Raw genomic sequence first — 26,389 nt, 5'->3', positions numbered from 1 at the left:
TGGAGCGGATGATTGCATCTCGCTTGTAGCTGTGAACCACCCCACCCCACACGAGGGAGAGGGTGGAAGTGTGGGTGCAGTCCTCGGACATGACCATCTTCCAGCCCCTTGTGTTTTAACACAACAGAAGCGGCACTGCCCTGGACCAGAGGATCTGGCGCCGATCAGTGGATCGGTGGATCAGTGACCTGCAGGGTGGTTGTGTCGCTGAGAGAGCCCTGCCTGTCTAATCCCACTCCACTCTCCACAGGGCACGGCCAGTCATGCCTCACCTCTTGGGAGATCCCCGTTACAGCTGGCTAGTCATAGTGAGATACAGATCAGCCTTTTTTTTTTTGCTCAGGCCACATAGGAAACCCCTTTTTGTAAATCTTCCTACATGCTATTTTAATTCTTAAATTTGCCTTTCTGTACTGTTGACTTTGTCTTCCCTTTTTATCCTGCCCAGAATTGTCACATGTGGCTTATAAAACTGAACTAAAAAAATAATATATATATATAATATGGAAAACAATTCATCATATAATATAAAAATAAAAGAGATGTGTAACTTAAAACAACATATAGTGTGTATATATGGATATATAGGGTATATATACACTGTAGGGCATTTTACAGGAGCAATCAAATTGCCTGGTTCAAGAAGAAAACAGCTATGCCAGAGTTCGAACCCACAGTTTTCCAGTTACAACTCCAAAGCACTATAATGAATTTTCATTAAAATATATATAGAATTTATTTTGTACAGAAAATCAGAATGCGTCAATCATCGTATATAAAAACTAAATTTCAGAATTTCTTTTCAACAGCACATCCACTGCTTTTCCAAAACGTCTAGTGTGTGGCCAATTGGTGCTTTAGTCCACATTCACTGGACTGACAGATCTGTACAGTGTTAAACAGTCCCCCTTATACTTAAAGAACTCTTTTGTTAGGCTTGATATGCACTTTTGTGTGTTTTTCGGTGTGCATTTCAGATATATCCATCCATTTACAAACTACTTCTTCAAATTCAGGGTCACAGGAGAGCCAGAGCCTATCCTGGCAAGCATTGGACGGAAAGCAGGATACAAGTAGTCCATCACATGGCAAATACACAGACACATACGTACATCAGGAGTCAATTAACCTATCAGCATGTCTTTTGTACTGTAATGCTCTACTTGCTGGGGTATCTACATCTACTCTGAACAAACTGCAGTTTGTCCAAAATTCAGCAGCCAGAATCCTGACCAGGTCTAGTGCAAGTGTTCACATTACTCCTATCCTGGAGTCCTTGCACTGGCTTCCGGTCAAATTCTGTGTAGACTTTAAAATCCTCATGCTCACCTATAAGGCTCTGCATGGCTTGGCACCTCAGTACCTGTCTGAACTATTATCGCTCTACTCCTCACCTCGCAACCTTCGCTCTTCTAATTCTGCTCTCCTTACTGTCCCCCAAGCCCATCTACATTGTATGGGTGTCAGGGCCTTCTCCTGTTATGCCCCCAAGCTCTGGAACTCTCTCCCCAAGGATATCAGAGAGTCACCTTCTCTAAACTCTTTCAAATCCAGACTCAAAACCCTTTTCTTCAGAAAAGCCTTTACTGAACTGGTTCCATTCTTCACCCCTCTGCTTTTCTTAGTACCACCATCCACGGTCTCTTCTATATATTGTAATTGTGTTTTATCTTGTGTATTCTTCTTATTTATTGTTGTCATCCTGTAAAGCGCTTTGAGAAGCCACTTTTAACGGTGCTACATAAAATAAAGTTTATTATTATTATAACTTTGAGAAGAAACCTGAGCACCTTGAGGAAACCTGGAGGAGATCATACAAAGTCTTCACAGATAGCACTCCTGGTCCAGAATTGAACCCAGGACCCCAGCACTGCAAGGTAGCAATCCTAACCACTGCATCAGTGTACTGCCCCTGTCTTTTTCAAATTTGTGTCATAAAGCTTACAGTCCAGCTGAGCACCCCAAGTCAACGATCTCAGATTCTTTTCTGCAAGATAAAAATAGTTCAAGGAATTTCGGGAAAGTAGGTCACACTGTTGCAGTGAATAGCGCTTGTTGTTTCCGGAAGAGAAGGACATCTTTCTCCATTCTCTTTCTCTTGTTTGGCAGCTGTCACAAGTCCATGTCAGTCCGGCACGTGCTCTTTGTTGCTACAACCTGACATTTTATAGATCATACTGAAACAAATATTGTTCCACACGGACACTGAAATACAATCAGGTAGTGTTAACTACCAAGCGATTCTAAATCAGAATACAGACATATGGTATTTAAATCAGCATACAGACCTTGCTAATTAAAAAACACTTGATTTGTGCCCATACTGATAAGTAACATTGTAAATTTATTATTCTTAATTCACGGGGGATATAGAAGAAGTCAACAATCAACAAACATTTGATCCAAACACTTGATCATCTGGCTTAAGCGTTCCAAACTTTAGTGGTATAAATAAAGGGCACTGCACTGCTAAGATTACTCTAATAAACACAGCGGTGTTGGCTGTCAAATATTAGACAGTCCTGACTCTAGCTTGAGTCATATCATCATTAGGACAAGCATATAAAACAGCCAGGCTGGTCAGGGACCAAGCAAGGTCAAACAGTATTTTTAATTTGCTGTCAGTCTGAATGTGGAGAGATAAATAAGAAAGAGCTTGAAAGGCAAATTATACCCAAAGTACAACAAAACAACTATTTACTTTTGGACAAAGTTTTAAAGGTCAAAACATTACATCCAACCTTCACAACTGTGTGTGACAATATTAACAGTGTTGTTTATATATGTATAGCTAATATCAAACAAATCTTGTGAGACTGTTTTCCTTAAACAATAGGTAATCCTGCCCACTGAACTGATGCTAAACAGGAGACAACCTTTGACATGGGCTAGCTAGAGAATTTCTGTGGACATTCTGAGCCATCTGCACAGTATGCAGCCAAGGTTATTTAATTAGATATCCCCAAGCTTGTGGGCTTCATAGCTAATCAAATATTTCGGCTGTCTAGGCACATTTTCATCATCAGCCAGAGTGGCTCTCCAAGGTATGGAACAACAAAAAACAATCAGCCTGAATATTCACTCTAGGTGCAATAAACAAAAATATTAAATCCAAATGATTTTAATAAGGTACAAGCTTAGAAAGACATGCTGCCATTGTTACCGGGTTATTTTGGTTGTTTCTAACTGTGACCTTTGAGCTTTGACTCATTATAGAACACAGGAGCAAAAGTCCCCCTCCCCCCTTGCTTCTGAAATGCATATCCTTTGACACTCTTCTGTATACAAAACATGCCCAGAAGCCACATACTTCTGAAAACCAACTTATCAAGTGGATTTAAAATTGTACTGCTATTTATATCACAGTGTAGAGTGTGCCTTTAACATATTTACTGGTGCAGGATGAGAGAGCATCAGAGTTAATGACTAACACCATTTCTGTTCTGCATGATGCAGGGAAACATACAAAGACAAGACATTCTAGGCATGAACGTGCTCCATTCTCAATCTTCTGCCTTTTGACTTAACTGGGATAATGAGGATGCAAATAAAGTATAAACATTATAGCTTCACAGAGTGTCTGAAGTCACACGTATTAATCTGAAAAAGTCAAATGAGATTGCTCCTGCATAACTACAACAGCAATCACCTGATCCTTCCAAAGCAAAGCAGCCAGCTTTCCTTGAGATAGAGGCCAGGTGCCAGGGGTATCATTTTACCATTTTCTCCACAACCAGCTTGGATTTTTTTAACTGTCCTAAAATCCTGGACAACCCCAAGTGTTCTGTTAAGAGTTCCAGTAGTTAGTGAGGGAGACCATGCAGCTAATAGGTGCTGGGATCCTTATACCCTCAAGAGTAGACACTCTTTGTTCATGTTAATGCCAGTTTTTTAAGAAAACTGAAATGTCTTTTACTTGATCACAAAGTTTCTGTGAGAGAAGGCTTTTGATGTGAGAGGGTGCCCTTTTGAAATTGGAAGAGACCAGATGTTGTCTACCTAATCTGAGCTCTGTGTACTTAGCTTAGCTTTACTATATAAGAGAGCTTTCAGTAATATTTTTTGGGAATTTCTGATTTCCTAAAAGGCTAAAGGCATGTCTCCTACTTTAGTGATGACTTCATTGGAATGGGGGAAAATTTGTTCTCCTTTTATCTAAAAGCATCTGTTTAGAGCAGACAATTTAGTGGTAGTTGAGGTCTGTTTTGATTCTGAGGATGTGGATTTTCTCTATTTGGCCTTTTAAGTTTTTGTTGTCTTCAGATCCTAATTTTGTATTATCTGTTTTAAGACAGGCCTTTAGAATTTATTGAGTTGTACATTCGTTCATAGTGAAACCATTATGTGTTATGCAGCACTGTATTTTGTAGCTATTTCTCATAATAACTATTTCATCTACATTTTGGTCTCATCATTAAGCTATTAACAAGCTATGTTCGAGAATAAAAGAGCACCCTTATAGCGTAATGCTCAGTAATCCCTGACGTTATGTGGTGAACTTCTTAATCGTTGTGGTTTGCTTGCACAGAAAGCTGGCGACAGAAATTAACAAATTAGAGCCATGCAAAATTTTGTGTTCAAGATTTCTGTTCCTAATGTTCCTAATTTGGTATTTTGGATGTTTTTAGCAGGACACAGAGTATCCCAGAGGAATGCTGGTTGACATATGGTCAGTTAAATGTTTTGGAAATGTGTTGCACAAATTCACTTTTAAATGCTCCCTAAAAGATCAAGCATCATTGTTTAACATGCCACAGCATGTTCCCTTCACCCTCAGAGCTTTCTGAGTGGCCTCTGTGTTTATCAGAAGCAGTTTGGGATGACACTTCTTCTGCATCTCCCCAGATGTTATTGATGTGAAGGCTGCTCGACCTTCGCACCGGACCAAGAGGAAACCATTTACAAAGACTACAGTCTCAGAGAAAAGCTCAACAGAGATGTTGCACAAGGTCACAATGTGAAGAAATGAGCAATTAAACTCCACACTCGCACACAAAGCAACTAAAGTGCTGGATGAATCCCCCCCACATCATGAGATCCCTACTGAATGAAGCACATGTACAGACAGAAACAGCATGTGACCAAGACTGCAGGTATCACTGCATTTGCTAATGGAGTCATCAATCATGTTTGTTATCAATCTAACTGTTCGCCTCCGTGTGGAAGGACCTGCAAGATGAAGTACACTGTTATAGCAGAAAGCGGAATGCCAAAATATATTAATCAGAATTTTGAAGGAACTAACTCCAAGATGATAGTCAAGGCATCACGAAGTGTCAAAACATGCTGATTTATCTTTATGTTTGGAACTACCGTTTATTTAAAGTAGCCCAATCACTAGCTGACGATTAGGAATCAACTCTAAAAGTCACACCCCATGGGGAGAATAGAAAAATGGGCATGCACTCCTCTGACACACACACCTACCTGCCCGAGCTAATCCAAATTTGAAGCTGCCAGCTTCGTGATCCCAAATAGGCACATTTGCACTAAGTGGAGGAACAATGATTCTCCCACTAATGTAGGCTCAAAGCTGATCAGGAGAAAGTCAAAGAAATGCACACTCATCCCTGAGTCATGCTCTCCTACAACTGGCAGCTCTTGGCCCAACATTTGGGGAACCCCTGTCAAAGCAGATTAATTACATCATCCAGACTTGAATCGGTGACACCTGGACTCAGCTTGGGCTGAGTCAGAACTTTTCTCTTGAAACACCCAGGAATTCTCAGCTCTTTCAGTGGTGGTTTTAGAAGTTACAAATACATAGTAAGCATGAATACCCAGGGGGCCAGTACAAATATAGAACTAGACTCCACAAAGTGCAATGAAGCAAGTTTTTAAAAGTCACAGTGCAGACAAAGCTATTTCCAGGACTTCCATTGCAAAATACCATTGCACTGAATTATAACCAGCACAGATTAGATTGCTGATGCAAGATCATAGGTTTTCATTAATGAGGACCAAGCATATTTATTTGAGATTTCAGAATAATTTACATCAACACTCTGTCCTCTGAAAACCTTCCTGATTTGGTTTAATAAAATATAAATAACAGTTTGTGACAATTATTTGAAGCCATTTCCCTGAAGAGAATACTGTGACAGTGCTATTAAGTAGAAGTCTTGGAAATGCTGTTACAAACAGATCTCTCATTTATTTTTCCTACTAAGATATTAAGAGATGTAGGAAATAGGAAACAGCCCATTTTAAAAATTGTGCAAAACACTGGCTCTGTCTGACATGTAATATCGATTACAAGGAGGTCAGGCTACTGCCAGAGAGTGATCACTCCCTAATTAGGAATCTTCATTGCACATCCGACGCCTACTCCTAAATTGGTTTCTTACTGTTCATCAACCAGTGCTTCTATTCATACTGTAAATAACCTAATATTTCTCAAAATGCAGATCAGTTAACCGCTAGTTATTGAGGAAATAAAATAAGCTACTTTTTATTCTCATGTATAACATTTCTTATGTTCTAAAACATAGGATACAAAATGTTCTCATTTGAAAGAATAATTGTTGAAAAAGCCAATACATTTTCAAAAATATTATGCATCTATGTAAGATAATTTTATATATTTTTTAATATTTAAGATATTTTATTGTTTCAGCCTTTACAACCTCAAGTCTTGCTAAATAAAAGAAATGGATGGCCTTTGGTATCTCTGTAGTTTGCAGCCTCAAAGACTCGGAGAATCTCAAAAACTACTCCGTAAATTAATCTCACACAGGGGACAACACTGCCTGATAAACCCTGAGAGATGGTATCAGATGAATGGACCCTGAATTGGGGGCAAAGCGCAAAAATATAAAATTCCAAGTGTTTTTCAATTAAAAAAAACAAACAAAGTTGCTGTAGCCCGCAGGAGTTGAAAGGTGCTAAATATGAAAGCATTGCACAGAGATGTTCTGACGCGGCGAGCTGGAGGTGACAGCCCTGTCTTGCTCGCAGGCTGGCAATCCAAATGCTTCAGCTCTGTGATTTTTGGAGGCTGGCAGGGAGATCCAAAGCGGTGGAGCTTGGAGACCCCTGGGGACGGTCAAGGAGGGACGGAGAATGACGGAGATGGAGAAAGGAATAACGTGGCCGGGAACAGAACTGCTCTGAAAATGAGCGCAGTCTTCGGGGCAGGACGAATGCTACTGTGTGGGGAGCTGGTGGAGAACTTGAAGCCAATGGTTCGGGGCTGGGCAGGAGACTGATATTGTCAGGTGGACAGATATTGTCAGGGTGGGGACAGGCTCGGAATTCTTCAGGTGGAAGCAACGTTGTCTCGGAAGCTCCATGACAGAGCACTGTACCAGTGGCAAAAGCAATGTGGGTTTGCTGATTGCAGTACCCTGTTAATTGGAAGAGGGCAGCTGGGATAAATGGCCTGAGCAAGTTCGAACAGCCCCTGGTGGAATGTGGATACGTGTGGGAATGCTGACCAGGGAAAACTAGTGGCTGTGAGCTCTGGTTCACCCGGGCACAGCATTAGACCTGAATGTGCTTTTAAAGCAATTAAAGCTCAGGTAGTTCTTCCTGCAGTCCTACAAATACTGGTCAAATGCAAAATCTGAAACTTTAAAGGAGTCAACGTTCCATTTTCCCTCTCGTAGCCTGAAACAAAACCTTTTGGCAACCATTAGTGGCAGGACAGCTGTTAGTGCAGTCCTGTCTCAGGCTGCTCTGCCACATTGTCCTGAGCACTTTCACTATTATTTGTTAATCTGCAAATGCCATCCATACCTCTTCTAAGAATTGCAGAAAAAAAATCCAACAATATATATAGAGTGGTTTGTTCTAGATATCCACAATTCCTTTATGGCTCCTGTCCTATCTTAGACTTTCTCGCATTGTGCTTGTCTCAATGGTACTGCATGCTGAATTAGTCTTTTGGATATTTGTATCAATTATACACCCTTGTTGTCTACCCTGTTTGAATTAAACAACTCTGTAGATTTTCTTTTACTTTAACCTTTTGTTGTATGTAAGCACACAAACAAAGAATATTCCTGTTGTTCTTGAAAGCACAGAAAAGGGTGCAGCACCATCAAAATATCCAAACTTCACAATCTGAAAGTGTGTTAAGCAATGAGACAACGATTCTATTAAACATTCTGATTTACTTTAGTACATTTTGGAAATATACTTTTCTGCTCCTTTCCTGACAAATGGGCTTTCTCGTGTAATGTAATTTGAAGTAATTTGTAAGATGCACGTGCAGTAATTCCATTCAGACTGAATGGCAGCTACAGTATAATGAGTTTTATGTTTTCAGAGGAAGGAGATGAGATGCCTCTGGAGGTAAAATAAAAGAGTACCCTTGCAGCCTTGAGCAGCTCAGTCTCCCTTGGTTGTAAAGCAAGTGGTTTTGGTTTCACATGGTGGATATAAATAGCTGGCTTAAGGGGATCATCAAAAATTGTTGGCATTTACTATTTTAGACCCCGGTTTTGAAAGCAGAAACCTAAGGCAGAAAAGTCAAGCAGGGCGATAAAATCTTGCAAATAACCAGAGAATCACGAAATATGCTACTTTTCAGCCTCATTAAACTGCTTGCCTGGTCACTCCCCCACCTTTACAGGAAACAGACATGAACATTTGAAACACAGTACTGCAGCCAAGGGGCAAGAAACAGCTTTGCTTACTGCGCAGTTTGACCTTTGCAAGGATAAAGGGGATGGCAAAGAAATTATAAACCAGTCTTTCTCAGTCTGCTTTCTATTGTGACCAAGCTGGGAGACTGCCGAGTAAAGAGGGAGGATTGAGCTTGGAAAATAATAATGGGAGATCACTACAAAAAGCACGGAAGGGGCAGACGTCTACCAAAAAACACTGTGAAACTGCTCCTGCATGAGACTGAACCAATGCCAACAAGGAAAAGAGAGATGACCACAAAAATAGGGGAAGATTTAAGGCACAACTTTAATGTAAACCAGTGGAGAGCAAAGTCACTTTGAGACAGAACTCACAGTAAGAAAATGACTATGAAATAAAAAATTTAGAAAATGATAAATGATTAATTATTTTCATACAAAACTCCCTATTGCATGAGACCTGTGAGAAGACACTAGCTTAACACAAAAGAATATACTGTAAAAAGTAATAAAAATGAGCCCATGCTATACTGCTGCACTATTTTCCTTCTTTACCCTCCTGTGTGTTTCGTTTCTATTTACGGAAATTTGATTGCTTAGCTCATCATTTCCTTCCAAGAGCCACACAGGAAAGTCTTTATCGGACATGCACTTAGGGAATAGCAGCCTGGATATTGTGGTGAACAAGATAGCTTGAAAACAAATGGTAATGAAAATAAGACGAGGGCAAATTGTATTTTTTACCAGTCATAACACATCCTGTTCCAGATTACTCATAAATGTGGTGAGGAGTTGCTTTCTTGCTCTAAGGAATTCATTAATCAGATGCATTCTTAGTCAAATGAGATGATTGCCTGCTTTTCTATAGTTCTCAAAACACAATGAAATTTTATTGAACGGTCCACAAAGTCATGGAAAATGGCCTTCCGAGTAAAACAGTCTTAATCCTTTTTCAACACGTCAATACAATTTCATATCACGCTTGGACAGGCAGTGATGAAAACTCCAGAAATAATTGAGCAATGACAAAATCGAGTTATTGAAAGGCTCTGGGGAACTCTTCCTGGGATGGGAAATCCTGTACAATTAGGTAAAGCATTAAGCAAAAAAATTAACATTTGGCATACTAGAAAATACTGCTAGAATACAGTGAAAAAAATAACTTTTCTGAAACCTAATTAAAATATCTTCTGTTTTACATATCTCAGTTGTATCTTATAATTTGATCCATTTCAGGTTTTACAAAACCTGCTGGCTCCTACTGTACATACTGTATGTCAACACCAAGGGCTGGTGTTGAACTGGTGTTGAGCCTTCTTCTAAGAGTTAATACATCACAAATTTCAGTACATAGAACCCCAAACGGAAATGTGATAGGAGATTATATTGGTTTCTCTTTTCTTTCATAAGGTAACGATCACACCTGGAACATCCTAACTCTGCATGCCACCCCATTTGTTAACTGCATAGAAAAAAGCCCATTCCTTTGTTTTTGTGCGTTAAGATGGAAAAGTGGCCCTGATGCTGTGCGTCTAGGCTGACACTTTCAGTTTTCATCTGGGCAGATGTGGTCAAACTAACAATAATAATAATTAATAATTGCTTACACTTATATAGCGCTTTTCTGGACACTCCACTCAAAGCTCTTTACAGGTAATGGGGACTCCCCTCCACCACCACCAATGTGCAGCCCCACCTGGATAATGCAACGGCAGCCATAGTACGCCAGAACACTCACCACACATCAGCTATTAGTGGGGAGGAGAGCAGAGTTATGAAGCCAATTCATAGATGGGGATTATTAAGAGGCCATGATTGGTAAGGGCCAATGGGAAATTTGGCCAGGACGCCGGGGTTAGACCCCTAATCTTTTCGTGAAGCACCCTGGGATTTTTAACGACCAGAGAGAGTCAGGACCTCGGTTTTACGTCTCATCTGAAGGACGGCTAGTGAGTATTAGCAAGCTAGGAGTAGCCTTGGTGAATGGATGCTGTTAATCATTTATGCAAAAGAGCAATGTAAATCTTAAATAGACATTAAAATTGTTAATGTTAACATTAAAGTATTTTAAAAATATTTTTAAACAATATATTACTATACATTTTAGAGTATTTTAACATGTAAGAGCAAAGCTTGAGCCAAACGATCAGCCATACAACACAATATTCTTTTGCAAAGAGACTTCAGGGAGTGGCCTTCGGAAAATGACCGCCTCCATTCATCGAACATCTTTTGCTCAACCTGACATTCCCAAGAGACTAACAAGTAAGTCCAACAATTGCGACATAACAGTACTCAAGAATCGCTGATCCAACACAGCTTCCAGCAATTACCAATCTAGATAATGAGAGCACTTAAAGTAATGGGTGCACTACCTACACTATTCCAGTCCAATGCACTTTTACCACGAAAAAGCACAGTGGTGCCTGGTCAAAACAAAGAATTCTCAGCACCCACATTTCTCACACATAAATAACCATTCCAATAATGGTCATATGACCTATAGATACCATTACATAGAAATAAAAAAAATCCCAAATCATGATCCTTTTAGAAGAAAACAAACATTTATTCTAGACCGTGCCAAAGAACCTCAACTCCAATATTGCAAATGTGGCTTAAAAAGGCAAGAGCAAATAGCTGCGAATAGTACCGATTAAACAAAGCTCCCGTTCCAGCTATGGGGGACAATACTCAGATTGCAATTTACTGTAGGTAAAATCGTTAAAAGGCTGAAGGAAAAAAAATAAATCAATAGAGCAAAATTAAAACTCGGCATAAGAGATCTGCAAAGGCTTGATAGAATTTGGACAGCCTGCAAGAGAGATGGTAACTGCTAGATCTGCACACCACAGCAAAATATCTTAGGTTTCCCCCATCTCCATTTCTGATTTGTACACCTTACAAGTAGACCTAACACATGAGTGTGCAATGCTGTAAGACAATGCTTAACCCATCTCCCACTGAGCCCATTCCTTCAAAACAAGCCCAATGATTAATGTCCTATGAAGTGTGCCATGTCTACTGGGATTCAGTGATCTGCAGAGTCCAAAACAAACTTCTGCTTTAGGATGCTGCCCATTTATACAGTACATGAGACAATCCATGCTCTTAAAGTACATTTGCAAAAGACGTCTATCTGTATTTTGTTTTAACCTACCGTACTATTTCATTTCTTGTATGCCTTTTTATACTACTTGCAAAACAAAAGAAATCGCATTTCTGAATATAAGAACTCTTATTATTTCATATCCCAAAGACTTCACACTGCTTCATATATTAGAATCTATCCACAACAGTGCACCCTGCCCCAAGAGGTGTGTGTTACAGTCATTACAGACCAGTAGCTCCAGTACACAGCACATTGATGAAACAATTTCTCATTTCTCCACCCAACTGAATAAAGGGAAATGTAGATAGGCCAGACTGAGTAAAACTAGAGGACAATTTAGCCCAGAGATGAAATACCTGTCCTTATGAATGATGTCATGGGCTCCCTAATTACCAAGTGGTCTGGGCCTCAGTAGAATACCTCATCTGAAACATGACGTCTCCTACAACATAGTGTTCCTGGTCACAATGCTAGGGCATTGGCATGGAAAATCTGATCCAGGAGGAAGAGTGCCACCGACTCGTCCACCAACACCACCCACAGAAGCAACCTGGGTTTTCTCAAATGCCTCCCATCCCAGACTAGGTTCAGCTTTTCCTTAACCGGTGAAAATGAGCAAGATGACATTACATGATGGTAATGCTGCAATCAATGTACAGTATGTACAGTATTACATGCATAATAGTATTATGGGCGGAGTGGTGTGGTGGCACCGTGGCTTAGGATCTACACCTGTGGGAAAGGTTGCCTGTTTGTGTCCCGTGGCCGGCAGAGGAATCCTACTCTGTTGGGCCCCTGAGCAAGGCCCTTAACCCCAAGTACGCCAGGGGTGCTGTATAAATGGCTGACCCTGTGCTCCGAACCCAAGCTTCTCTCTCCCTGCCTGTGTGCCTGTGCGTCTCATGGAGTGCAAGCTGGGGTATGTGAAAAGACAAATTCCTAATGCAAGAAATTGTATATGGCTAATAAAGTGATCTCTTATATATATACTGCAGCATACATGTATAATGTAGTAGCAGAAATATTGCAGAATACAGGACATAGGTGTATCTGAGTAATGTAAACATTACCACAAGCCCTGTGCAAAGCATCCTCTTGTCTTTTAAAACGTTAAATTTATATCTCACACAACATAGTGTACAACATTTAAGGGCAGCATGGTGGTGCAGTGGTTAGCATTGTTGCCTTGCAGCACTCAGTACCTGGGGTCGATTCTGGCCCTGGGTTGTATTTCCTTCCTGTATTCATAGATTTCCTCTTTAGTTTCCTCTGACAGTCCAAAGACATACTCGTAGGTTAATTGCTTTCTGGGAAACCAGCCCCTGCCATAGGTCTGTGCGTGTCCTGTGATGGACTGGAGCCTTGTCTCAGGTGTACCCTGCATTGCACCCATTGCTTGCCAGCATAAGCTTCAGCTGCTCCACAACCTTAAACTGCAAGAAGTGGTTTCATAGCCAGCATTTTCTTACATTTACTGGAGTAATCTTAAGAACATATCCTGGAATGACTAGAGAAGTTATCTAACTAGCAATATCCTCACATTGCGGTCTTCCCAAAATTCATTCTGATATTTGATTCCAAATAGAAAAGGGATACAAACAAGAAAATCACTTCAACCATAAGACATATCATTAAAACACAGTAAGTATGATTTTCAGTTTTTATGCTAATATTCCTTTAGACACATCTTGTTATACCATATTATGACAATGTTTGATGTGTGTGCTCAATATCATTGCCACAGGAATTGCTACTGAGACGGGGCTTTTTGGACAATTAACTCTTTAATTGCTAATAGGTAATTGACTCAAATTTCATCGAGACATTTCTCCCAGGGTAGTAGTTTCAAAACATGGTCTCCTTCTTTTTTTGCAAAAAGTTGGCTCCTGTTCTCAATTTTAAATGCACGTCCATATACAGTAGTTTCGACTTGTGTCCCCAGAATCATGTTTCGCTGTTGATTCAGAAAACATTCACTGGGTTGTCTTTGTCCACACTCTCATGGATTTTGAAAAATTGAATTACATCCCCTCATCCTCGTCTCAAGACTCAAAAGATTTAATTCTTTTAGCCTCTCAGAGTGGAACACCTCCCAGGAATGTATCTTGTCGGTCTTTGCTGGACTGATTCCTGGTGCTGTGAACAATTTTATCCTCTTGTATGAACCATAGAGTCAGTAAATACTTATTGCAATGAAAGCACATTCTCAGGTGTCTCTCCTTGTGCTGCAGTCCACTGCTGATGTATGTAGGCTGATGTGATGAACGCCAAACCCCAGAGCCACAAACTCTAGCCCTGACCCAGCATATCGTTCACTTTAAGAATTCACACTTCAGTGATCTGACATCGTTGGCTTGTGGAACCCTTCCAGGCTCCTAAGATGTACCGATGGTTGATGTGAAGAATCCTATGCAGGTCGGGTCACGAACGACTCTAATAGGGGTAAGATGAAGTCAAAGTCAGTTAAGCAGGCAGTGTCGTTATCCAGGAGGCTTGAAGAGCGGGTTCGCAAAATGGTTTCGAGGGTGAAGAGCTCAGGAAAACATTAGACTGTTTAATACCAAGCCGTGAAGTGAGGGTTGAGGAGGTTTAAATAGAAGTTGCGATGAGAAGCAAGAGATGTGATAGGATGATTAGATTGTGGGCTGTAGTTTTCGGGAAGTGGATGGGGCTGGTGTCTGATTGTCTTAGGTCGTGGGATTGCGCCGGCTTTTATCAGAATTACATGACTAATTATGAGAGAGCGTGACAATGGTCCCCTTTCGGAGAAGCCTGTTCAGTCCCAAAACCAGCCCTTCACAGAGATTAATCCCCAAAAGATCTTTAGTTGCTCTTCTTCTGTGGAAGAACTCTTCAGTCCTTTACTCCACTAAGAGGACAGGAACACATGAATTTCCGAAGGAATCCCAAATTCTCAATTGCTCTTCTTCCTTATAAAAGAAAACTTTTCTCTCATTCCTTGGAACCCCTGGCTCTCTCAACCAGGTTCTTCCATCCATGGACAGTCGTCCTTTTCCACGGAGGAAACCGGTCCCATCCTTACCCTGGGACCTCCTGGCACACTCAGTCGGGCTCACCCTTCCACAGCCAGTCTTCCCTGCAGCAGAAGATACATATTCCACGTTTCTTCAGAAACCTACTGGCACGGCTTACCCTCTGGAATCCAGCCAACTAGAAACACAACAAATCTACTACACTATAAAGTCTACAGAAAATTCAAACGAATCCAGGAATTCAGTACACACTAGAAAGACTACTCAATTCTCTCTGGATCCATCTGTCTTTAGTACATCTCATGCCTAATAAATTCCTCACAAGTCTTCAGTACCTCTTTCTGACTTCACAAAACTGAATTGGACATAGGACTGCTGCCTAGCTGTTGATTTTAAAGCACAGGAGTTAAACACTCCTGTACTATCTCAACCCCCTACAATTCAGAAGTCCAGTAACACATACCCTCCCTAAACTGCAGGAGCTTAGACACAGCTCCCTGCCCTCTGCACCTGGCTGCTGTTACAGCAACTGAGGAATGTCCCAATTAGTCACAGGGCCAATCAGAAGATCCCTTTTCTGCTAATCATTCAATCAGGGCAGGTGTGTCCAATTTCCTACAGGGAAGGAAAAGGCTTCAACAAAGCTTTAGCCTGCTCCATCACAGTTGAACATAGGGAAACAATTCCAGAAAATAAGTGCAAATGCTCACATGGTTATACATAGCCTGATGCATCTTTTATGACATGGCATTATTAAAAACAAATGCAATTGTAAGAACTATGTCCATGTACAGTATAGACTGTGTAGTCTACAAGGCTTGCAATATTTCATTCCAGACTTTGCAAAAGCACTCTAAGCCCCCCGCTCCAAAAAAAAGACACTGGGGAAATGTAAGTGCTTCAAGAAGAGGCAGAGCTTGAGCAGGGAGATGTAATAAGACTAAACACTTGCACCCCTGAAGGAGTCCATTTACAGGCTTGTACAAAGCTGAGGTCAAAAGGGTGACTATCGATTCTTTACAATTTCAGGAAGCGTTTCAGAACCATCTTCTTTAAGTGAGGAGATAATATAGTAGGACTTTCTGGATGGTGAGAGGTCACGAAGGCGACAATAAGAAAAGTATTATATAGTTAAAGCACTGTGACGCGAGATTGTTCAAACTGTGGCTGGCAGGAACAGAATATGAAGTTAGATACAGATCAAGGTCATATTATAAAATGGATTGGCAGGGACGGGCTTTCTTTTCACCTTAGCTCATAACTGGTCTACAAAACTAACTTTAAATGGTCCAACTGATGCTATTGTTAGGCTGTGAATCTCCATGGAGATCTATAATCCCTGCTGGATCTTCATCCTTGTGAACCGGCTCTGTCTCTCTCATCCTACACATTTAATTAAGACAAACACAGACACATGGACTGAGCCATGGGCTGCCGGGTCTCAGGGTGGAATTCTGTAAGGTGTGCTTAAAATTTTCAAACGGTTTTCCCCAACCCTGTCTTCTAGGATCCAGCATCTTCTTCCCGAACACTTTCTGCTGGGATTTGTAACAAGACTTCACTAGTGCCTTATTCACCAAACGCATCATTTCAATCACATAGAACATTTTAAAATTCTAGTTAAATGTTCTTGCGGAAACAATTAAAATGATCTACAGTGGTTAGCCATATTTCTGTGTTTATCTTATTCTGGGTAAATATGACTCAAAATCCTCAAAGGCACTGACAAGGTCAAGCCAATGAGCACTACAGAATCAATAGTGAAACAGGAACCAGAGGATGTAATTGGATTTTTAAGAGAAGAGCATTTAACAACAAGAACAGGAGTTTTTTTTTTTTAATTTTAGACCAAAGGTTTAGACCATGAGCTTAAATCTGATGCCCCGGCTTCTTTTGGCTTCTTTAAAAAAATGGCTGCATGATATCTGCTGATCAATTAGCTACCAGCAACCACAGCTACAGTAAATGACTTCCTCTCGATTGTAACCTCCCTTGTGTTCCCCCTCACTCAAAGTGTAGATTCTATATTACCTATTGTACCGGAAAAGGTACAGATATTTATGGACTAGGAACTAGAAATTTTCCTTGTGTCCAAAGCCAAAAAAAACCAACACAAACACTTCATAAAGTTGCAATAAAATCTATGAAACAATGAAAAGCACTTTGCTTAGCTGATCCAATAATGGACTGACGGACAACAATCCGTCACACAGTTAAACAACACAGAAAACATACAGTATTGTGCTTCCGAGCGCGTCGAGGCACATGACCTGCTGTGAGCAGACAGCTATTAAACCAAGTAGCAAAGACACAGAACGTACTGTACTGTAAGACCTACAGTAATGCAGTATGCCCGATTACAACCGATTTGTTGTTTATAAGATCAGCAACAGCATAAGGTTTACAGCTACGTGGTATTCTCACTGTGCATCGCAACCACGAGGTGCAATAAATGCGATTCGTTAACCTTTCTTGGGTTTCAGAGTTGTGGGTTAGAGATTAGTTAGCTGGGAAGAAGTGCGCCTGAGACGACGGTTGTACAGTAATTCAGTTCTCAACCTTAAAGGACATCAACTAGTAATACCTTTCTGGTGCTGTTAGCGGGGCCTAATTCAGTGGAGAAGATCAAAAGTCAAAATATCGGAGGAAAAAAGTTAAAAGGATGATTATTTTTCCTGGTTTTCGAGACTTTAGGATAATGCAGGTTCGATTAATATTTTCTTTCACGGCGAACGAGTAAATCCTCATTACTTAAACTATTACTTAAACTATAAACTATTCGTTCACGTTGTTCATGTGTAATTTTACCTCGGTCATCGAAGGCAGCTTACAAGCCTGGGAAACTGGGTTAATGAAAGATTTGCTATATACATATATCTATAGCATATTTTCTTTACACGACATACTAAAACAATTCCACTGCCATGCAACCCGTAATGTAGAGTAGTGGGGACATTGACTGTAATCACGAATAGTTGAGATAGTTATAATAGTTAGAATAGTTTTTTTTTCACACATTCGGTGCATTATGCAGTACTTTGTTAAATATCCAACGGTCTGTTGTTTTAAAACTTTTTTTTTTCCTGTGGACAGAAGGAAAACGAAAAAATACTATACCGCTCCGACAATGAATACGCTCGAAGCGCTCAAAACGCACTTCGGTTACAACACACTAAACAACGCTTTTCATCCTTTTACGTGCGGAACTTCAGCAAAAACGGATACTTTCATTTAGATCTATTTTGTCTTGCCCGTTGCTATGGATCAACAGGGTTGCACTGGCCATTTCTACAGCAGTACAGCTATTAGTGTCTTCACGCAGTAAGGGACAAACAGTCACGTTAACCCAGACGAAACCTGAGCTTGTTTTTGAGCTACAGTTGTTGGGTAGAAGAGCGCACAGGCCATTAACGTGGGTTCACGGTATTTAGAACTTTTAACCAAATGTACACCCCCGCGATGTGCACGACAGCAACTGGGTTTCTTCTAGTCTTTGAGCTGTCATCGTTTATACTGCATGAAAGCGGAATCTGATTCAGCAAATACAGTATATCAGCCAACTAGGTGATCAGTGGAGATTCCAGAAGTTCCAATACAACGAATGTCTTCGTTGTGAGAAATGAAAAAGGCTATCCATGGTGATACTGGGATACTTAGAGGTCTCTGTAACAAACTATAGACAATTTAGAACAATCAGCTGCGTGCAGTTTATGGACCGATTTGTGAATGGTATGTGTGCGTCGTGGGGTGAAAATCGCCCGATTTTAACGAGCGTTTATAGCACACTAAATGGCTATCGTGAAAGCAATGAACTGCTGGCGAGACTATTCACAATCACCAGTTCCACAAACTGCCAGGTGTATTTTTACTGAACTGGCGACCCGCCTAGCCTGCCAATCCGTTTCTCCAGCTTTCTCGTGTGCTTTGGAGAACCTTAACGACAGACCACATTTCCTTTCGGAACGACTGCAGCAGGGGACATCGTATGTCACATGAGAAGGCAATATGAAACAGTACGAAAGCCGTCAGAGGAGCTGTCCAGCAGCGGCACCTCCTGAAAGTGAAAGAGCGCGGAGCACTTGACGACATTTCTGCAAAGCGACCAGAGGCAACATTTCTCGCGTTCAATTGACTGCGAATACTAGCTCACATCAGTCGAAGGCTCTTGCTGCGATTTGGTGTGTGTCAGATGTGGAATAAGACGTTCTGTTAGAAGACACGACACATCAGTGACAGCGCCCCATCACAAGATCAAGATCAAGACCTAATCTCCTGTAGTAATAAGGAGTCCCGGTTTAAACGTTACCAAAATTAAATTTCAAACGACGGTAGACTGCCGTGCCTTCTGGTTAACTGCTTCGTCTTTTTGAAGGCGAATATATTCTAAACCTTCACATTAATTCGGAAACATCTGGAACTGAAATGCTGATTTGAGCCACTCATTTATTTGGCAGGCTTTGAGATTCGAGCGGTCCTTTAAGAATGCCTCGGTAAGACGTAATTAGAAAATTCTATAATGAAATTCTAGGCTACATCTTGAAGCGTTATTGATTGGATTTGTCTGTTGTTTGTTATATCTGGCTTCTAGAAGACCACATCGGTCAGTACTAAACACTTTCGTTTACAACGAATAGGTCTGCAGTCAGAAATGCATGTTACCACATCAATAACTTATGGAGTTGTAAATTATTCTCATGTTATCCAGCCATATTTTCAAAGACTTCTGTTTTTAGTACTGATATACTGTATTTACGGAAAATTGGGAAAAAAAACTCTAGAAAGGAGACTAACGGCTTTCAGTGCGCAGTGAAACTCATAAATAGGTAATGCTCACTGCTTACACAATCAATTTCTTTTGGTCTGTATAGCATGTCTGTCTTTCCTTCCGAGCGACTCATAACCAGAAGACACGACGCTTTTGAGAGCTACACTGCCTCTGTTGCGTTTGGCAGCGCTTGCGGACCATATTACAGACAATGGTACGAAAATTCCGACACCTACTATATGTTTTCACCTGCTACACAGCAATCGCGTTATTCCCATATGTGTAAATAACAGAATCTCACTACTTACACATAAGCATGGTAGATAAACGCCCATCCCCTTGGTCTTTCCAAAACATTGTAGAGGAAATTCTGCAATCTTCGATAAAAGGCGTTCCTCTTCGGAGGTTTCCCAGTGCCTGTGACGCTGGATCTCGGTTTACTTAAGATGCTGCCTCGCTTGGTAGCGTCTGATCCAGCGATAAGCAGCGCCCCATCTCTGCTGGAGTCGGGTGCCCCAGCATCGAGCCCTACGAATCCTACTTTGAGCTTTTTCTCTCCGGCTGGACCCGGGTAAACACCGCCGTTGCGGGATTTTTGCACCATGCTTGAAGTCTTCCGTCATGGGGAGCGAGTCGGGGATGATTTCAATCGCTCACCGGGTAGGAGCATCGCAGGGCTGGGCATGGAGCATGCGAGAAGCTCTTTTGTGCGCGGTGGAGTGCGGGCTCCCCTGCCGCTTCCCGAAAGCCAATTGAAACACACACAACAATCTGCAATGTGTAGTCTTCTACCTCCCTCGGCTCCTTCCGGCCACCTGACAAAGGAAATATCTAATCACGCTTTCCACGATTGAGGAAACGAGGGAATGAGGTTAGAATCACCAACTGCCTTTTGTCATCATCATCATCATCATCATCATTATTAATTTAATTTCAATCTAGGTAGTGCAAATAAGACTGGAATATATTTTGCTCGCAGATGAATGAATCAGGGGGAGATCACTGAACGTCGGAAGCGTCTGTACGCAGGATAACCTGAAAGTCTGAACTATAGGCTAAAACTCACACCTTGCTCGAACATATTTATATGCCTATCGATAACAGCAGATATTTGCCTTCTTGTCCTATTAAAAGTCATATTAATCGTCCGACTGTCGACTAGTCACGCAAAGTGTTTTTGTTCTCAACAGTTTTAAGACGCCACAGGTTTCAACAGATTCTTTTGAGTGTCATTACAGTACGCAGATATATATCGTTAGTGATTGAATAACTCCGTTTAAAATAAAGACCAATACAGGGTTCAGACCGTTTTCACAGTATGTGTAATCTCGTTATCCTAGCTGCTGAGAATTTAAGATCTTAAAATATGATGTTCTCAGAAGTAAAGCAAACTGATCCAATCCTATCATCACATGAAGAGGTGCTTCAGAGCCCATATAATATTCAAACTCTCCTAAATGCATTGCAAACTCTTAAAAATGACTAATTTGCCATTAATTGATATTCAAATTAATGGGTATTCCAAATTGGTATATTTTTTCTAACAATTTGACTCATAGGTTGATACATTTCTTTTTATACCCAGTGCATTAGATCAGGGGTAGATGTACAACTTTGATTTATTTCCAAAGAGGCCTGGGCTCTACTGCTGGCACGCCCCACTGTGTTGCTCCAAGATTTACTGATGGCACCATGATGCTGCTCTCTTGCTAAACATCAGCCCAGCCCTAGTCCAGACTTTGTTAAAAAAAACTCCATCAAGGATTATAAAGCATCTCTCAGATTTGCATTTATCCCAAAAGGGATCATTTTTCTTTTACTGAGCTTGGTCCTGATGGAGGAAACACAGGGCAGGACCACACTGTGGACAAGAAGTCAGTCCAATGTAGGGCACACACGTCTATTCTGAACCTCATGCTACCAGACTGCAGTAGGATACTGGATTTTGAAGAGACCCACACAGACATAGAGAGAGCATGCAGACACCACACCAGAACCACCCTTAACCCAGGACCTAAGAACTCCAAGCCAGCAACTCTTACTGCTTATTGTTGACTAAAATATAAAATGTAGTAGTTCAGGTGGGTAGCTGTGTCAGCATGCGTAGGCTGCAAAGGAACAAGTAATAGGTTTATTCCATGCTGAAAAAAAGAAGAGAGAAAAAACACAACGTTTCGGCCGTGGAGCCTTCTTCAGGTGTGAGCTTGAAGGTGTGAGTTGTGAGGTGTGAGCATTTTAAAATATAAAATGTCAGGGAGGAATGCCTCAAAAAGAAAACATTAAGTGTCAAAAGTCAAATCATAGCCATGCACAATTTAAAATTTTCAACAAAAGATTACAGTTAGACGATATATCATTGTGGTCATTGTGAGCTGAGCTAAACATTTTTATATTTTTAGTGCTTGGTACTATAATGCTTGTGACACCAAAGAGATAAAGTGTTAATACAACAGTAATGAATCCTTTGGTTAACAATCAATCAATACTTTAATAAAAGAAACCTATATTTGTGTCTAACTGTTGCCCCCAGATGTTGGTGAGATTAAAAAAAGTCTAAACACTGCAAGCATCTAAAATACATTTTCTAAAGACACTTTGTAAGCTGTTTCAGCTAAGCTTTAATTGCGTGTCTGCAAGTGAATAAGAGGAATTGTTTAATGAAAGATTCTACAGTATTCAAGGTAGTAGTTCATGCTATATCTTAAAATCAGGCACCGCTACTTAATGTTAATTCACAAATATGCCATTTTCAGACAAGATGAGGAGAAATTCTTAGGTATTAATAGCATAAATTAAGAAAGTTAGCTCTTTGGTGCAGAAGTTATGTCTTTCCTTCTATGGCTTGTCTCTAGACAATCAGTCAACACATTTGCATAAACACTGTACAATAATGTAGCCTTCTTTGACAGCAGTTGTTGAAGTTGAAAAAAGCCAGAAAAGTTGTATTTAAAAGGTCATGGGAAAGAGCTCTCTTTGCCTGCCTGTGAATTGTCTTCAATAGTCCGTCACCCCTGAGTGATTCAGAATAAAAATATCACGGTAATTGCACATAAATGATCTGTGTGATCTGGCCCTCTTGGATTACACCTTTACAGGCACACAGTAAGGCAATTTAACAAGGAGTGGGAATGTCACATGTCGTTAAATCACTGTGAGCAGAACATCAGCAACTCAATCTTGTCTGTCCAGGTGGAAGAGTAGTGATCACTTGCAGGGCTGTTTGAATGTGACCGAACTAAGTCCCTTTCTCCCCAAAGAGCTCTCTTCTTCATTTAATTCAAACACATCTAGCAGATTGCTGTTACCAGGCGACCTTGTTGCTTAGCAGACATTTGGGACAACAATACTATGGAAAAGCAATTGATTTGAACTGAGTAGGTGGATGCTAGCTTGGAGAAATAGACAGACACAGGGTGACAAGCAGGACTTATGGCGTCTTTTTCTGCCTGGTAACAGTCAATATAGTCTTCATCAGCAGTGGATTACATCAGACTCTTAAGTGGTGTACCCAGGAAAGGCACTTGTTGGGACGACACCTGTGCTTGTTACAGGGCAGTCATACCAAACATGCACGCACCAATCTGTCCTCTATTTAAACCCTTGCCAGACCCTCTTTCAGTGCTCACGACTGAGATTTTCTCCCTGAGCTGCGTTCCTAGTTTTCATTCTGCGATTCTACTGTTTGACTCCTGGATCTTGACCCCGTTGTTCTTAGACTACGTCTTTGCCTCCCGACTTAGTACCTATAGCCCTACTACACACTAGTGGATATTGGACCCTGCTTCTCCTCCTTGACGACGTCTTCGCCTCCTGATTCTGTATCAACGCTTCTACTACGCCTATCCGGATCCTGAACCCTGCCTGCTTCCTCGATAACGCCTTCGTCTCCAGATTCTGTACCTACGCCTCTACAACGCCTTCCCAGATCCTGAACCCTGCCTGCTTCCTCGACTACGCCTTCGTCTCCCAATTCTGTTCCGACCCACATGCCTGCCTGGATGCGCCTGCCTGGATTTTGGACTCAGCTACTACTCCGACTATGCCTTCGTCTATTGTTTATCCTTCCAAAGAGCACCGCATAGGATCCCAATCCTCCGCAGTCAGTCCCACCGTGACACATGGGGACAGAGTGAAAACTGATTTATGGTCACCTTAAATCTATAGTCCAGACATCAGCAAGCTGATACTGATAGTCTGAAAAATATGAAGCATACTGGAATTCAGTGGGCTTGCAGTTTGATTTGGCCAGGGTGTCCTCAGCCTACACTTCTGCTTACAGTGTGGAAAACAGTAGTGGACATGAAAAACTGCTGGTTATTTTCATTTTAAAATGAGACAAAAAGTAGTGGAGGCTGTCATAGTTACCGTAGCACAGAGGTGCAGGAGAAAGATAGGGTTGGAGAACCTTACATAATTGACAGTGGCATGCTTTACAGTTTAAAGAAAAACTAGGGAAAAAACAGTAGGTAATGCATGAAGTAGTCAATTATTGGCAATCAGGCTTTTCCAACCAATGTCTTAGTCTTAGTATAAACCTGGTGAGAAAGTGCTCATTTACCAACACTGAACAATCTCTGGCAAAGGACCTTATGAAGCCTTTTGCAGAACGGGACCAGTCACTTAGAAGATCAGCATGAGAGATAAATCCAAGGAAAAGGTTTTCCATATTCTCCTGAAGGAATGAGGAAAAAAGACCCCAGACGTTACTGGTCCAACGCACCAATGATGAGGGAGCTGAGAAGCAGTTCTTCCCAGTGGGCATGGGTGGGCAATTGGCATACTTTTCCTGCATAAGTGCAGGTCTACAGCAATACTGTAGGTACAGCATTTGCTACATGGTTTTCAAGGTTGTTTATAAAGAAACCAGGGAAAATGCCATGACAACATGTCTTGACAACATGAGTACACATAGCAATTTTACTATCTTTACTCAAAGCCTCAGCTGTTTTGGAATAGATTAAAACTATGTTCCACCTACAGATCATTGAAACATCCTCAGACTCCTAAAATTGCCCGGAGGCTTTAGTCCCCACAAAACACTTCACTTTTAATTTTGTGGGGAGATCCATAGGATAAATGAAACTATAAAGTTGGATAGATATTCTATACCATGTGTATAGGAGTTACTAGAAATTGTTGTACAGTACCAAGTACATTTATACCTCGGATCTAAGTAAGGGATACGACAACTACCATTGACTTCAGAGGCAATTGTTAAGGTTAGGTAGCTCCATGTGTATACAATATCTTAGCAATATGTTTGTACATTGCAAGCCGTCAGTGATGTGTTACTTACGGTTGAAGGTGCTGGACTGGCCATCAATAGGGAACAAAGTGCCAAAAGCAGAGGTATCATATTTAACGTGTACCTAACCAATAATGTTCAGTGGCCTCAAGTGAAGATAATGTAAGTCATTCAAGATTGTCTTCCAGGAGGTCATTAGGGTCATACCTGGGTGTAATAGGTTGGTATGAAAGATGTATCTCTCTTTTCTCAGAAATAGCAGGTCCCCTTAGTCAAGCTGGCAAAAACAAAACAGGATTTGGACTCCTGTAGCTGAGAAAACCTTTCAGGAGTACTGTAGATTACACTGCCTTAGACCTTGCTTTGCACAGTCCATACTTGGGAATCACAGCACTCAGTAACTGCAACAGAATATCTAGTCTTAAAATGATTACTTAATGTTAAGAATTTATTCTGGCAATTTAGACTGAGCAGAGTGCTGACCTTGTAAACGTGTATGAGAGACTCCAATTATCTAAGAGATGAGAGGCCCAAGGCCTGCTTTTTTGGAAGAGGAGCCATCATTATTAGGTCTTCTTATTGACCTACACACAGCTTTTCTCTGCAGACCAATGCACACAGAAAGCAGGATGTTTTATAAAATACTCCTACCTGTAACAGGTGGTTCCATTTCCAACAAGATGTTCCATTCAGCCAGCTCAGTCCCCATTAGGCAAAGGGGAAAAAAGAAGGAAGAAACATTGCTTTGTTTGGGTCATTAAGTCTGCAGCAAAAAATATCACTCACTTACACTTTAGGCCAAAACCCCACTCAAGGTCAGGGCCTAATATATAGTTTAGGAAGCAGTGACCAGCCCACTTCCATAGTGCCCTCTGGTGGTCTGGAGGGGAGTCAATCTACCATCAATCCAGCCATTTTCTAACAACTTCTTGCAACACCAGGTTGTGGGGGTGCCGGAGCCTATCCTGGCAAGCAAAGGGTGCGAGTCAGCATACAATCTGGATGGAACAACCAGGGCAGACAAATACACAAACACAGACACGCACACACTCACAACAGGGCTGGTTTTCCCAAAAGCCACTCAACCTACCAATATGTCTTTGGCCTGTGGGAGGAATCCAGAGCACCCAGAGGAAACCCACATGAACAAGAGGAGGACCTGCAAACTCCACACTTATAGCACCCCAGATCCAGAACTGAACCAAGGGACCTAGTGCTGCAAGGCGACAGTGCTAACCACTGTGTCACCATGCCATCCATTCTGTCTGACCATCTATTTTAATACACCAGGTCTAATAATTTATCCTTGACTCAATATTTGTTTAAATTAGTTTTTAAGAAACTATAAACATGTATGTGGTTTTGGTGGTGGTTGTTAGTAGTGTCACTCTTGGTTGTGCATGTAGGGAAAAAGGAAGTTTCACCATTTTGTTTGTTTGGTCCTGCTCTGGTATCCTAGTTTTATCTCAGTATTCCCCTCTCTGGGAATACTGCACAGTCTACTTCCTTCCTCTGGTCATTAACACCACTCATATCTACCCAGATCTCATTTCATGCACCCTGTTCGTCGCACTAACTCTTCAGTTTCTGTCTTCATTAATCACCAGGCATTAGGGCATCTGTATTCTCTGCATGATGCCCAGATTCTCCTACATACGCTTCACTCTCCATTTGCACCACTCTACC

General features: G+C 41.2%; 1 protein-coding gene across 5 annotated transcripts in view; it reads right to left on the bottom strand.

Annotated features, from left to right (window-relative positions):
* kcnq2b (potassium voltage-gated channel, KQT-like subfamily, member 2b) overlaps positions 1-20,400 on the bottom strand; it is an 88,527-nt gene extending 68,127 nt beyond the window's left edge. Inside the window, exon 1 of one of the 5 annotated variants that reach the window (XM_088607590.1) lies at positions 19,767-20,400. In XM_088607590.1, coding sequence (XP_088463716.1) covers positions 19,767-20,062 — 296 coding nt within the window. In that variant the 5' untranslated portion in view covers positions 20,063-20,400. The remainder of the gene's footprint in view (positions 1-19,766) is intronic. The other 4 variants (XM_088607593.1, XM_088607592.1, XM_088607591.1 and 1 more) reach the window with 4 other exon arrangements.
* Positions 20,401-26,389: the final 5,989 nt, after the last annotated feature.

Source organism: Lepisosteus platostomus, chromosome 15 (genome assembly GCF_059453375.1).
Source record: "Lepisosteus platostomus isolate fLepPlt1 chromosome 15, fLepPlt1.hap1, whole genome shotgun sequence".
Classification (NCBI taxonomy): domain Eukaryota; kingdom Metazoa; phylum Chordata; class Actinopteri; order Semionotiformes; family Lepisosteidae; genus Lepisosteus; species Lepisosteus platostomus.
The sequence above is the reverse complement of the archived record's forward strand: the minus strand, read 5'-3'. Positions and strand labels throughout refer to the sequence as shown.